This window comes from Pararge aegeria, chromosome 21 (genome assembly GCF_905163445.1).
Source record: "Pararge aegeria chromosome 21, ilParAegt1.1, whole genome shotgun sequence".
Lineage (NCBI taxonomy): Eukaryota > Metazoa > Arthropoda > Insecta > Lepidoptera > Nymphalidae > Pararge > Pararge aegeria.
This window is the reverse complement of record NC_053200.1, coordinates 4500465-4515713: the sequence shown is the minus strand read 5'-3', so window position 1 is coordinate 4515713 and position 15249 is coordinate 4500465. Positions and strand designations below refer to the sequence as shown.

General features: G+C 37.6%; 1 protein-coding gene across 1 annotated transcript in view; it reads right to left on the bottom strand.

Moving 5' to 3' along the window:
• Positions 1–14573, bottom strand: part of LOC120633360 — a 62687-nt gene extending 48114 nt beyond the window's left edge. The window contains exon 1 of the mRNA XM_039903561.1: positions 14223–14573. Within this exon, the coding sequence (XP_039759495.1) occupies positions 14223–14427 (205 nt within the window). The 5' untranslated portion in view covers positions 14428–14573. The remainder of the gene's footprint in view (positions 1–14222) is intronic.
• Positions 14574–15249: the final 676 nt, after the last annotated feature.

The window sequence follows — 15249 nt, the reverse complement described above, 5'->3', positions numbered from 1 at the left end:
ACAAGCAATTGTTCTTTAAGGTCAAGTTTAATAACGTAATAATGAGAAGTTTGTTTAGAAGTACGTAGACCAGCTGTAATTGTATTACTATTTGTAGGTAATTAATGAAATGCAAATTAAATAATGCAATTTTAAATATTTAAAGAAAATTTGAAATTCCGAATTCGAGATTCCAAATAGTTTCATCTGAATATTTTTCTAAAAATTAAATTAATAATTATTAAAATTAGAATAATTGTTTTATTATATTGGTTAATTATTTAAATTAGAATAATTGTTTTATAAATATAACCTAAAATAAACTATTTAAAACTAAATAAAATCTAAAAGTCCTGGAAACCACCGCAGCGAGGCCTAGTCCTAAGATGCTGGCAGCATTGCCCTTTTGGATGGCCAAACTAATTCGTTGGCCAAAGTAACTGCCCGCTCTAGGATCACCGGTAGACTCGATAACCCTTTTCGATAATTCTTTGAAAATGGCTCTTGTTTCCGGACCCCACGGTCCCAAAGTCTCTACTCCAAAAGGCACAAAAATGAAGCTGCTATCCAGATTAAAAATTAGTGTCTAAGTTTTTATTGACAAATGCTATTAAATTAATGTTTTTTTTAATTATTTGTCTCATCGAAGAAATGGATGAGTGAAAATAAACAATAACTGCAGCATACAAACTGCGGTATTATATATTTTATAAGTGCTTTGAATGGTTTTAATTTGTATGAAGATTATAAACACCTATGTATTTTTTGTACAAAGTTTTACCCATAGACAAAAATCTTTTTTTTATTTTCAAGCACCTACCTTATAAGCACCTTTGAAAGTAAAGACTGTCTCGGATGAAAAACACCTATTAGAAATTTTCTCTTCTCCAATTCCCTTCAAAATTTAAGGACTCTTCCGATGGGCGTGTTTGCCCATCACCACGCTGGGCAGACGAGTCGGTTGCCGCCCGTTCTGTGTTATATTACCCCGTTTACACCCGCGGGAAGAGAAGGGGAGGCATTATTATATACAGTTACTTTCAACTGTACCTAGAGCGCTACTACTATTAAAAGTATTACCTCCCCGGACGAGCTGTCACATAAAGCTTTATAAAGCTCGTCCGGGGAAGTAAATAAATATACTACGACAATACACACATCGCCATCTAGCCGCAAAGTAAGCGTAGCTTGTGTTATGGTTACTAATATGACTGTTGAATATTTTTATGAATAATATACATAAATACTTATAATATACAAATAAACACTCAGACACTAAAAAACATTCATGTTTATCACACAAACATCTTCCAGTTGTGGGAATCGAACCCACGGCCTTGGACACAGAAAGCAGGGTCGCTGCCGACTGCGCCAGTCGGCCGTCAACCGTCCGGGGAAGTAAGCTTGGCATCTGTACCATTCAATCAAAAGTTCCATTCGTTGTATATATTTCAATTGTCAATCATATTGATTCAAAGTCGATAATTGTTTTTATCGATTACAGATTTGGTTAGTCCAAATCGGCCATGAATAAAAAAAAGATAATAAGCCATACATGTAGTTTCATCTGATCGTATTTAAGATAGTACTTTTAATAGATTTTCGATAACTTATCGAGTTACTTATGTATAACTTATACGCATCTTTTGAATTATGGTAATAATTACTAATGTGTTGTTGCCAGTGTTGCCAGTGATGCCCTATGGCTCTGAAACATGGTCGTTAACTATGGGCCTCATAAGAAGGCTTAGAGTCACTCAGCGGGCGATGGAGAGAGCTATGCTCGGAGTATCTCTACGCGATCGAATCAGAAATGTGGAGATTCGTAGAAGAACCAAAGTTACCGACATAGCTCAACGAGTCGCCAAGCTTAAGTGGCAATGGGCCGGGCACATAGTTCGGAGAAAGGATGGACGTTGGGGTCCCAAGGTGCTGGAATGGCAGCCCCGTACTGGTAAGCGCAGCGTTGGTCGACCCCCAACGAGGTGGACAGACGACATTAAGCGCGTCGCAGGTAGCCGTTGGATCCAAGCGGCTCAGAATCGTGGAACTTGGAACTCCCTACAAAAGACCTATGTCCAGCAGGGGACGTCTATCGGTTGATGTGATGATGTGATGATGAATAATTACTTATTATTAACTTACTCAATTTATCGAGTTTGTTATTGTTTCGCTTTGCTTAATTTTGCCGCCAAACTGCATTGCGCAGTCTGAAGCGCGTGGTCAGGTTAAACAGAGCTTGATGGACACAGAGAAGAACATTGTAGTACGCTTTCTTTGCACGACCTGTGAAGTGTTGATCTATTGACAAACAGTAGGCAATGGTCTTACATTTGCGTGGTCCAGCTTAGTCCTACAAATATTTAAAAAAAAATAATCTTGTATGAGTTGCAAGCAGAGTGGAATGCTTCCAAGTAACCTTGTCATTAAGAAATTCATTAATTGTTTAATAACCTCGATGTAATATATGTGTTTATTAAAAACATTGTGTTAACTTAGGCATTGTCAGGTCTACGTAATTTTATTTTTTTTGTGTTTGAAGATATTTTTTTTTTTTGGTTTTGTTAAGTATAGTATAGTATATTAATATGGGTCTTGTTACCTGAGGCAAATTTAAAATAAATATAAAATCGGCTGATGACAAAAAAAATAACTTTTTCATTGATAATATTAGTGAGGATTCGTAATAGTATGCAAGGACGGAAGTCACCATGCGTGAAATTACAACGTACCCAAGTAGTACGGAAAAATTTAATTACGGTCGATTCGTTTTAGTTGCAATTTGCAAGAGCCTGGCTTTTCATTGGTATTTAATTTAGCTATTTTACCAATCTTAACTGTGGGCTGGGAAAACTATCTCACAGTAGGTACCCAATAAATACAGAATTTATTTTTTACTACTGCGCAATTTACTTTTGTTGTTTTTTTTTTTTTTTAATAGAACATTATATTTAGATTATGAGAATGTAATATACTTTATTTTATTTTATGAAATTACGCGCGCCGCGCCACTGTGAGAGCGTTGACCGCAAGATACCAGCTGATAGCTTTCATAGGTTGACCATAATTATAAGTACCGAAGCTCTAATCCAACAACGCTGCGTTTACCGCGTAATTCCAGCACCTTGCGACCCCAATATCCTTCGGTTCACCAAGCTATGTGCCCCGCCCGTTGCCACTTTAGCTTCGCGACTCTTTGATATCTGAGGATTGAGGTCTGTAACTAAGTTACGCGGCATAATACCTGTACGTCTTTGCCGGTAGGGTTTTTTTAAATTGTTTTTCTTCCTTTTATCCTTCGAGATGTTGATCGGAGACTGTTCTATTTCGGTACTTACTATTTAGCTTAGCGTAAGAACGAGCGAGTCGAGAATTGATCTCGGGACTTTATGAAATAACTCCACACGCGCCACAAAGCTCGTCACACCTTTTACTGTAAGTTCTCAAATTGACGAGCGTGACCAACGCATTACGGTAATCTGCCAAATGTGTAGGGAGTCGTCAAATTATGACATCAATATTTTATGGAAGTGGTCAATTATGATATTTGTAAGGAGCTGTCACGATCAACGTTCAATCCATATACAATGTAAAGTATTTCAGAATGCATAGGAAACATCGGATATTGTGGTATTGAAGTTACATTAATAGCATTAACAGTTCACTACTAGTCGAAAGGCCTCTCCCAATGGGAGAGTTTGCCAAAATCACCAGAAGGGTTGGTGATCGCAGTAGATGGTAGTAGTAGTACTGAGCACACTGCTGCCGGTATCAAAATTCAAAAATCAAAATTCATTTATTTCAAGTAGGCCTAAGATAAGCACTTTTGAAACTTCTAGTCTGTCTGTGTGTAGTGACTCTACCACCGGTTCGGAAGGTTCGGAAGATTCTACCGAGATAAAGCCGGCAAGACCCTCAGCAGTTGCTCTTTTCCAATATCAACAATTTACATTTAAAATTCATTTTTCTATCTTGTGAGATATGAAAGCGGAGCCGGATGCTTCCAAGCAACCTTGTCTATCTTCCCTTAGTAGCCTAGTACGATACCCGGGGGAAAAATAGGGGTGGTGACAAGTGTATTCTGATTGGCCGTCAACACACGGCACATTAAAGGTCCATTGCAAACAAATTGAATAAAGTAATTTGATCCTAAAACCAGTCGTAATTTTACCTTTGACACAAACAAATAAATTACTAGATACAGTCCAGTTGCGGTCGGTGATATATGAAATTAGCCCTGAGATTTTATAGCCGATGCACAATATTTATTGTGAAGACTATTGACGGGTGCGACGATCTGACGTTTTCTAATTTTAAAACTTTCACAGAACTTTCCAGTGTCAGAACAACTGCACTACATACAACCGCGATCTGACAAAAAAATGGGATGTATTTACCTACGCATCAAATGTACCTAATATCGTTATCTTTGAGATCAATTCCAATTCCTAATTTCAGACAATTTACTGTCAATTTCTTGACCCGTTAGCTATAGCCCCGACCTGAGAAGCAAACCAAGTGATAATTATTCGTAATCATACACGCAATAAATAAACAGCAATAACAAATAAACACAATATCTTCATACTTATTCCTGCAGCCAAGCAACTTGGTTGTGTTTCGTTCAGAAGGGCGTGGTTGCCGGTGTAATCACGCCTCAGGTTAACGTACACGGGCGGCACGTTGCAGGACGTGTTCCTCGCATGTCCTACGAAGTGCTCTGTTTAAAGGCGATGTTTTCCTTTAAACATCACGTGGACTTGCTTGGTCTGTATATTATTAGTATACAAAAATATCGTATAAAGCCGATACCTTCTCAGGTAAGAAGAAAACACCGGAACGCAAAAAATACAATTGCTATCCCCTCTCACGCTACATACAAGCGATTGACTTTCACAACTTCACAAGCATCCACGATTTCGCCAATGAAACAAGAAATAATATAACTGGACTGGAACTTTTTAAATTGATTACGAGCCGGTTACGATTTGGCAGTGGTTCTTGCCTTGATCTATTGTTAAGATTTGTTTAATTATTTTAATGATGTTATTAAAGTTGCCCGCAGTGATAGCACAGGTAGTACGACGTCGTCTTCACTCCTCTTGGGGGACCGAGTTCGAATCCCAGCACGCACCTCGAACTTTTTGTTTAAGTTATATGCGTTTTGCAATTAAATATCACTTACTTGCTTAGTTCTCAAAAGTGTGTAGTTCACCAATCCCTACTGGTCTAGCATGGTGGACTACGGCTACAACATCTTCTCATTGTGGGAGGCGACCCGTGCCCTGTGGGCGGGTAATGATTAAAACTTATCACCACCAACCGCAGTCATCATCATCATTGTGCATTACACTATGTCCTTTCACGTTGGTTGCCGTTTTTTTTTTGGATTGTGTATGAACAATCCTAATGATTTTAACAGCGTAACGAAGGCTAGTTGGCGAGCCTCGGAATGAGGCACTGCAATGAAGTTTGAACTCTAGGGCTCGAAGTAACGACGGGATGACAGGCCAGAGGGCGCCTCGTGTTAGAACGAGCCTCAGTTCAGGCGACGATCGAAGTGACGGGGTTTCGCCTTCGTGGCTGTGGGTCGAGCCCACGTCCGGACGACGTCAGAAGTCGTGGACCTCGTCTTCGCCGGCGGAGACGCCGTGCAGAGGTTGATTGTGTGTCCTGATAGGGAGTATTGTCAGGAGTAATCTGATCGTCAGGGTCGTGAAGGATAGGCTTAGGCCTCCTCTTGTTGAGCTCCTCAGCCAGAGTTTGGACGAGATCGCTTAGTCGCGATAAAGCCACCAAATTGTACCCTCTATTTTGGTCTATGTATTCTTATTCACTGTTATTTTTTTATTCTATTTATCTTTGATGTACATTAAAAGTGTATCATTCATTGACAGACATCATATTAATGAACCACAGGTGAACACAAGGCTCTCCTCATGGAAAAGAGTGTTTTTTTTAAAGCATATATGCCGCTGCAATGCAGGGTAGTGGGTTTCAAGATTATTAATATCTATCACATAATAGCAAGCAACTATCAACGGAAGGCTTGAAGTGCTCTCCGAGGTACGAGGGTGGACAGCCCCATTTTCTTAGCTTCGAGCTGGTACTGAGATTTTTAACAGAAACACTCAAAGATAATCTCCGAGGAACTCACGCGGGAATCAAAGCGTGGACTTCGTGATGCGATCCGAAATTGAGCATGCTAACTACTAGACTAACGAGGCAGTTAAGACTAGTGTAATCTATTTATTTACTAAAGGTACAAGTCATGGAATGGTGCTAACAGTGCTGACTTCATTTCCGCACTGAACAAGGCTAATTCTTTTCGCAAAAACTCAGCCAGCCCTTTCTCTTAACAGATACGGAAAAAATAACAATGTCGAAAAAAAAAATGGCACTAAAAGTCCAGTGTCCACGTCACTCATCGATCCTCCTTCCCACCCCGTCCCACCTTCGGCCTCGTCTATTTTTTGTCTGCATTAAATATTGAGCGACCATGTTAAGCATTTTTTGTAGCTAGATTTAAAGATATACGACATGCTATAAAACGCAGACACACTTTCTTCTCGGTTAATTATCACATCATTATTTAAATTTATTTTTTATGCTAATTCAGCTAACAGTAATTATATCGTTTAATTTCTGATTGTGTTTGACTTTATTTTAATATGTCAAACTGTAATTTAATAGTAGATATTAATTTTACTAACAGCAACACAAAAGCAATATATCGTCTCCGGTGTTACTGTTATTGCTACTAAGCGATAAGGCAGCTGTTTTATCCGATAACTTCAAGAATATAATAAAATAGCAGCTTAAATATTACAGTGTCCCAGCCATAGCTCCTAATTAGCCTCCAGCGAGGATGAACACCAAAACTGACGTTTGTAGTAAGGTACAAACGCGAACCTTAAACCTTACCTTTTTAATGTCACATACCTATCTACAATATTTTACCATCCAAAGCGGATTTTTGGAATGCAATAGGTACGTAATTAAGTTATGGTAAATACTAGTCTGTCGCTTATTAAGCATTATGAAACCTGTTTTGACAATACTACAGACAAACTTAATGAATTCAAGTGTGTTGAAAGTGTTGAGGGAGAACCTGTTACAAATGAACTACTAGAGAAGGTTCAATGTATTATGGCCATCAAGATTTCGTAATAGGTATTATATTTCAATAATTAGGCTCGAAAATAAGTAACTATCAAAGAATCGTTACCTAAACCTGTAATGTAATGTAACTATAAATGCGTTGGAGCGATTTAGCTGCTGCTGTATAGCTATATTCGAAAAAGACCATCAGCTTTAAAACTTTTTGTCCCAATAGGGACAATTTCGAGTTTCTACTCGTATATTAAGGAGCTCCATCATATCGAAAAACCCGTACCGCGAAGAGAACTAGCGTTCTGTGGACACCGATTAGGGTAATGGGTTTAATAAAACTGACTTAACACTAAGGTTGCCTTTACAAGATCACTTTTAGTGGTAAGGCTGCCTTTGCACCTTAGCACTGAGAACTATTACTGATTTCTTTCTTTTTGTGTTGTGTTGCTATTAATAAAGTTTTTCTATTCTATAACCCTAATATGTTAGGTTGCGGTCATCTCCCTCCCCAACCTCTTTACCTGGGTGGTTAGTGCGGGAAAGAACACTTTCCCGGTATGGTTCTTTAAGCTTATCTATTCATGGCTAAGGCCTGCCATCTTGGCTAGGGCCTAAAGGTCATCAGTAAAATCCGAGACGTAGTTCTGTGGGCGAAAGGTTCGCTGTTGTGCAACTAGGGGGTATTTTCGATTCAGGTGATGCTTGGATCTGCGTTCTTGTCACTGTATACAACCGCACCTGCGGTTTCCGCGTTGGTGACGGTGATAGCAGAAGCTCCTGAGATAGTTGATGCCCTTCCGGGGCTCTGCTTAGCCCGCTAACCATCTTAGACTGCTTCATAACTCACCAGGATATTGCAATATCCTTATTGCACATTTTAATTTGAATAAAAAAAACTAGAGCTTTTTTTTTGCACGCTTCACCTCTGTGTTTGTAGTTTTATAACCAAATCCTTTGGTCTTTATTTTAGCCCACTTCAAACGGTCTGAATTCGTTCAAACTTTGTAGATATATACACTAATTGGATAAGATAATTCCATTTTTCAATTTACAAAATAGGACTTGTGTTTTATATCATTTTCATCTATAGTCGATAAGTCATAAATGATGTCAATGATAGTAAAATTAACAAATTTGATGGTGAACGGGTTACCGGTTATATTGCTCTAATAAAAACAATAATTTAAGAAAAACTGAAAATTGCGCTTTTAACATAAACTTAACTAAACTAGACTAAAAGGTAGAAATTGGTTTGTTTTTTTAAACATAATTTATGATTAACCGATTTTTAATTTTTTTCAACTCGCTAATCGAAAACTAATAGAAGTTATATACACAGAGAAGTCCTCTTAGCTAAGTTCCGCTGAGTCAGGGAGTGTCAATCAAACACAGACTTTTCATTATTTATTCCAACTACTTCTGTAGGATTAACCAATATCTTGGCTAACGTAAGATATTTTAAAAATCGATTATAATCCCACACTCAATCCATCGAAACACCAGTCGCCCGATTTAGCAACTTCTCCAAAAAGTTGCCAATCGGATGTTTCATAGAATCCATATTAAAAATCCATACCATGCCATCCTATTACCATAATTATGTGTAAAGAGATTTACACATTTTTTATAGTAACAGTTTTTTTTTTTTTTTTTTTTTTATTAATTGAACTCCAACAGGTTTTATTACAGTAAATATTAAATTAAATGTAACATAATAATACATGTATTAATGTGTAACATTTCAATTCATAAATAAATAAAATATTCATCATATCAACCCATTACCAGCCCACTACGGGCACATAGGGGCTCCAACAATGAGAAGGGTCCACCACACTGGCCCAGTGCGGATAGGTGGACTTCACACACCTTTGAGAACATTGTGTAAAACTCTCAGGCATGCAGGTTTCCGCACGATGTTTTCCTTTGCCGTTAAAGCAAGTGATATTTTAATTACTTAAAACGCACATAACTAAAAGTTGGAGGTGCGTGCGGGGTTCGAACTCGGCCCCACGAAAGTAAAGTCGAGCTCCTGCCGACTGGGCTGTCACCGCTACTAAAATATTAAACGTACGAAACTTATTGAACGTGACAAAAATGGACAAATGTACAAGATAGTTTTTATTTAAAGAAATTCAAAAAATTGATTTATAAATAATACGCGACGATAATAGAGGGACTACCAGCAGTGGCGTGCATAGAGGTTATGCGCGGGATATGCAGATGATATATAATGAAGAAAATCTCCAGTACGAGTTATAAATACTAAGGGGCAGGCTTTTAGCGGCGTCACAATAGATCGTAGCCGGTGAACCTGAGCCGCAAGCAGAAGAAGAAGAAGAAGTGGTAGGCTTTTTGACGGCCGATTGGCGTAGTATGCAGCGACCCTGCTTTCTGAGCCCAAGGCCGTTGGTTCGATTCCCACGACGGGAAAACCACATCCTACAAAGTGCCATTAACCTGAGGCGTAGGCCTCATGGGCTTGTAATTACACCGGCAACCACGCCCTTCAAACCGGAACATAGCAATATTGCTTGGCGACAGAAAAAAAGCATGACGCTTTTTTTCTGACGCCCAGACGAGCCTTTTTACTGTTATATACAGCGGCGTGCATAGAGGGTATGCACAGGGTATGCAGATGATATAAAATGAAGAAAGTCTTCAGTACGAGTTATAAAACTGAAGGGTAGGCTTTGTAAGAGGTATAAAAAGCGTACCCATAACTATGTATAGCTGTTACTGGAGATTTTCTTCATTTTATATCATCTGCATACCCTGTGCATACCCTCTATGCACGCCACTGGTTATATATAATATTTAGTTATGATATGTGCATTTATAATATGATATAAATATTCGTTTATTTTTTTTAACATTTGTTATATTACTGCTTAGCTGTTGCCTGCGACTTCGTCTGCGTTTGATTTTGTTTTTTGATTTTACATTAAATTTAGTTGTAGTTCTAAAAAAATTTAAAGTACTCAGTATCGCTAAGCCTGGAATGAGGGGTTTGCTGCTGTCCGCTGAGGATTTCTGTCCTCTATGTCCAACCACAGTTTGGACAAAATTAAACAATTTCATCCCCTCTCCCAAAGGAACCGAGCTTAATGTCGGGATAAGAAGTATACTATATTACTTCTAACACTTCCAAGAATATGTGTACAAAGTTTCATGAGGATCGCTTAAGTAGTTTTTGCGTGAAAGCGTATCAAACAAACTTACATTCACATTTATAATATTAGTAGGGAGTAGGGATAGGGATAGGGATGTATTATTTTATTTGTGTATTCTAGTTTAAGTTTTAGTACGTAGTTATTCGTATGTATTTTTTTTAAATATTATTATGCACCGCCTGCATTCGGTTTTCCTCATTTTTCCCTAAGCGATACGACCGCCCCTTGTATTCTGCTTCTGTCTTTGTTTTTCTATTCTTATTTAAATAAATAAATAAGTACTATTGGTTTATTTATTCTTTAAAATAATTGTTTTATAAATATAACTTAAAATAAACTATTTGAAAACTAAATAAAATCTAAAACGTATTCGAAACCACCGCAGCGAGGCACAGTTCCTAAGATGCTGGCAGCTTATACTATTGATTATTACTCGTAATCTTGTCTTTCACTGGCGCTAATTTTAAACTACCCTTTTTATATATTTATTCTTTTTATTCTATCCTGTCTTATCGTACAAAGAAACTGGATATTAACACTTAAGCAGAAAAAAAATCCGAGTGCACCAATAAATTAATTTAAATCTATTTTCCGCTCTTCGATGTTGAGAAATACTTAGTAATGAACTTTTGACTTTGGATTGGATTTGGACATTTCGTTTCAACCTTGCTTTATTGAAATTTGCACTTTAAATGTGAATACGGATTGCAAAATAGTAACACTAACAATTTGAATATGAATAAATTTTAATTTAGCGAATCTAGGTAAATCTTTTTCTAGAACATTTTGTTGAAGGTTATTTTTAGACTAGACTAGAATATCTTCTTGCCTTGTTAAGATAACTCTAGAGGGAAACGCGGTGATAAAAATATTAAGAGTATCAATTAATAAATAAATAACATATTCATCATATCAACCATTACTGGGCTCGGGTCTCCACACACAATGAGAAGGGGTTAAGGCCGTAGTCCACCACGCTGGCCCAGTGCGGATTGGTAGGCTCCACACACCTTTGAGAACCTTGTGTAGAACTCTCAGGCTTGCAGGTTTCCTCGCGACGTTTTCTTTCACCGTTGAGGCAAGTGATGTTTTAATTACTTCAAACGCACATAACTTAGAAAAGTTAGTGGTGCGTGCTGGGATTCGAACTCGGCCCCACGAAAGTAAAGTAAAGTTCTTGCCTACTAGGCTATCACCGCTACTAAAATATTAAAGGTACGAAACTAATTGAACATGACAAAAATGAACAAATGTACTATATAGATATTTTTTAAAGAATTTAAATAATTGATTTATAAATAATACGCGTTCATCATCACGTCAACCAATGCACGTCCAACTCTGGGGTCTTTCGTAGGGAGTCCAAAATACCACGGTCTTATGCCGCTTTGGTCTAGTGGCTCTCTGCGACTGGCTTGTTTAACTTATTTATTTATTACTAGCTTCTGCCCGCGACTTTGTCTGTGTGGACTTCAGAATTGTGTCTGAAGCTTTAACATTTTTTGTCTCCTGTCTTTGCTAGATATGATCAGGCCAGTAAGAGTCCATTCCTTGCTTCACAAATAGGGCTTAATTACACTGTCTGTACGGCAGCTTCGTCGAACTTTTTAGGTCGTCCGGGGAATGATTGAATGAATTCACTTTTATAGTACACCACATAAACATATAGTAAAATTATAAATAAAAATTTAACAAAAAGTATACAATTTGGCGGCCTTATCGCTACATAGCGAACTCTTCCAGGTAACCAAAGGCAACTGATACCACCATGCTTATTTCTGCCGCTAAGCAGCATTGTTGCAATTCTGTATTCCGGCTTCACATCTACGCCCCAGGTTGATGGGCACAGGGTAACACCCATTAAGGCAAGTATTGCTGTTTATAAGCCGTCGCTTATTAAAAGACCAGGATTTCGCAGAACATAAAGGTGTTGCCCTGTGTAGGTCAAGAAGTTAGTGTAAGACGTAAAGTTAATCGATATAATTTTTTTTTTTTATATTAATAGCGCAGGTGGGTCACCTGATGTTAAGTGATCACCGCCGCCCATAAACATCTGCAGCACCAGAGGAGCCACCGATGCGGTCCCGCCTTTAAGAAATTTGTTTATCCACCCCTTTAATAACCCTAGGTTGTATTTTTAAGGAAACACATCAGATGGGAGATTGTTCCATAATTTGCAAGTGATGAATAGAAATGATCTGGAAATAATATAATGTTTTGTCTCTTTCATACCAAATGATATCAGCGTTCAAGGAAAGTATCCCAAATAGGTAACGAGTGACCTTAATTACTTGTATGGGAAGACAGAGTTCTTGGTCGATATAAGACTCTCCTCGACATTTCCCTATTCATATTATGAATAAATAAATAAATAAATATACTGCGACAATAAACACATCGCCATCTAGCCCCAAAGTAAGTTTAGCTTCTGTTATGGGAACTAAGATGCCTGATGAATATTTTTACGAATTATATACATAAATACTTAGAAAATACATATAGACACCCAGACACTGACACAGACAAAGCAGAATGAAAATTAGATAGCTAAAAATTTTATAAAATGAAAGTGGTGATAGTTCAGTGGGTTCCCGTGCCTCAAATTTTTCGGAGTTACCCACCCAGAGCCGAAGCCAGGGTGGGTGAGGCGTAAAATTTGTAAATGAAACATTATTTCGGTTGACAGCGACACATGTCTTTTATATTTACAGTTATAAAATAAAACTGTGCAAGTCCGTATAACTGTAACCTTACTTAAAAAAATTATGTCAATTAGCTCGTTTTTATATGTTAATTTTTTGTATACATTTGAAAGGTGGTTGTACCAGTTATACTAGTAAACTAAAGTAATTATACGTTAGTGTTAGGTCCTGGAGCTATGAACGTACGGTTCAAAAACAAAGGAAATTAGTTAAATTTAAGTCAGACGATCGACTTAGTTTTATGCACAACATATTTCTTAACCACAAATAAGTCGTAAATCAAGTAAGGTGTTCCAACACACTACTAATTGGTTAACTTTTGAATAAATTTGTTTAACTTTGTTTAATCAAAAAAGTTTTTAATCGTCTAAACCTATGTACCTACTACGTTCATTGCTTAGCATAAATCTCACATCGTTCTTTTCACGATGTTTTCCATTATCGTTTTCGTACAACTTAAGGTTACACTGACTATGACTTAGTCAGCGTTTGTTTTTTAATAAACAATTCAAGAATCCTTTTTTTATCTCTGTCTTGTAGCTGGCTTCTAACAAAGTGGGCATCTATTAACAAAGGTTATATTTTTAATTCCGCGGAAATAGTTCTCGGTTTGTTTTTCCAGGATATAAAAATTGTCTTCCTACGGGACATTTCTAGGATGCGAGCTATGCCACTGGTTAATTCTATCTTAATCGATTCCCGCTTGAGCGGAATATATTTAAGCAATAAACTGACAAACACTTTTATTAATATAATATTAGAATGAATATTTGTATATCACTAATAAAAACTAAGTAATCGAATTGTTAATGTCAATAAAAACGTTTTGCAGTTTAGTGATCGCCGTGCTGACCCTTTAGTACCGATAGCACTGCGTGCGTTATCGTTCAGGGCCGGATAGCATACAATAGTTATACCGCCATTAGTCGGTAGCTAGAGCCTCGACCATTAACTAGTATTTTTTTAATCAATTAAACATCCTGCATTATTCTTTGACCTAAGACATCTTAATACCGAATGCAAAGATTCGTTCAGCAAATTTAGCATGATTAGATATTAACAGAATTGTACTTAATATTGTATCTCGGAACTGTGTAGTTTTCTTCGATTGGATAAGTACTTTAATATGTCACCTCTACAGATCATTGTTGTTGCGTGAAGACAAACCAATTAACACATATTCGCATTTATTAATTTGTAAAGGTGATAAGTAGTTTGTAGATTTAGTAAGTATAATAAAGAATGTACTACTCACTTTTTAGCGCCTTCCCTTCTGGCGTGCACCTTTGTCCATTAATTAAGCAGTCCACATAGTTTCTCACTAATCGTTTACTATTAAACAGCGCGTCCACATCTAAATAGTCATATCTTGCATCGTATTTGGGCATATTCTTCATCGTATCGATGTCCTGTCCCATCACTGATATCACACACAAACAGCACACCACTATAAACTTCATTGTTAAAAAATATCAAAACCTTTGCCTTTTGAGTCAGTGAAAGAGAAGTGAAATAAAAAAAAGAACTGTCAAATTGAAATTGTTTACATATCTCGCGGTTTATTTTCGCGCCGTTAGCGCGGGCTTCATGCGTGCGCGCGCGTCGATTCGCTATAGTGTTATGTTGTTGAGAGTTTGTTCCGCCGGTATATGAAAGGTTGAATGCCTCGGATAACTCGCGTCCTGAAATAAGACAGGTTCCTTTCAAGGGCTGGTTTTAGATGCGTCCCAGAATAACTCTACACCTCGGTCACTTTTAAAGATGCCTAGGATTAATTTTAAATATTTGGAAACATAATAATATTTGGATTTTTAAAGATATTGTTTTTAGTTTCTTTTTCGGGAGGGTTAATAATAAATGTGTACTGCCAGTAGTTTGAAACATCAAAGGTCAAGAAATGAAATAGTGGGGGTTGGAGGTCACTACGTAGGTTCTCGCAGCATCCCGTATACCGCACCTCATTTTCTCTTCATCCTATTAATGTTCCACTGCTGGGCCCTGGCTTCGTCTCTCATCGTAGTTACCCACCACACATCCAAGGCGGGTTGTTGTGCTTTAAAAGCTATTACCACAAGTAAAAAGGTGCTTCATACTAACTTCGAAGCCAGGACATTGCGATCCGCAGTTGAACATGCCAACCACCAACCAACCAATGAGGAGACCAAGGACCAACGAGGCGACCCATTTAAAATTCAAAGTGTGGTTCTTAGGTGTTTTTTTATTATTATTCTGTTTGTACTCTCGGACAATAAATGTCAAAAACGAGCTTTTAAATTTTGTTG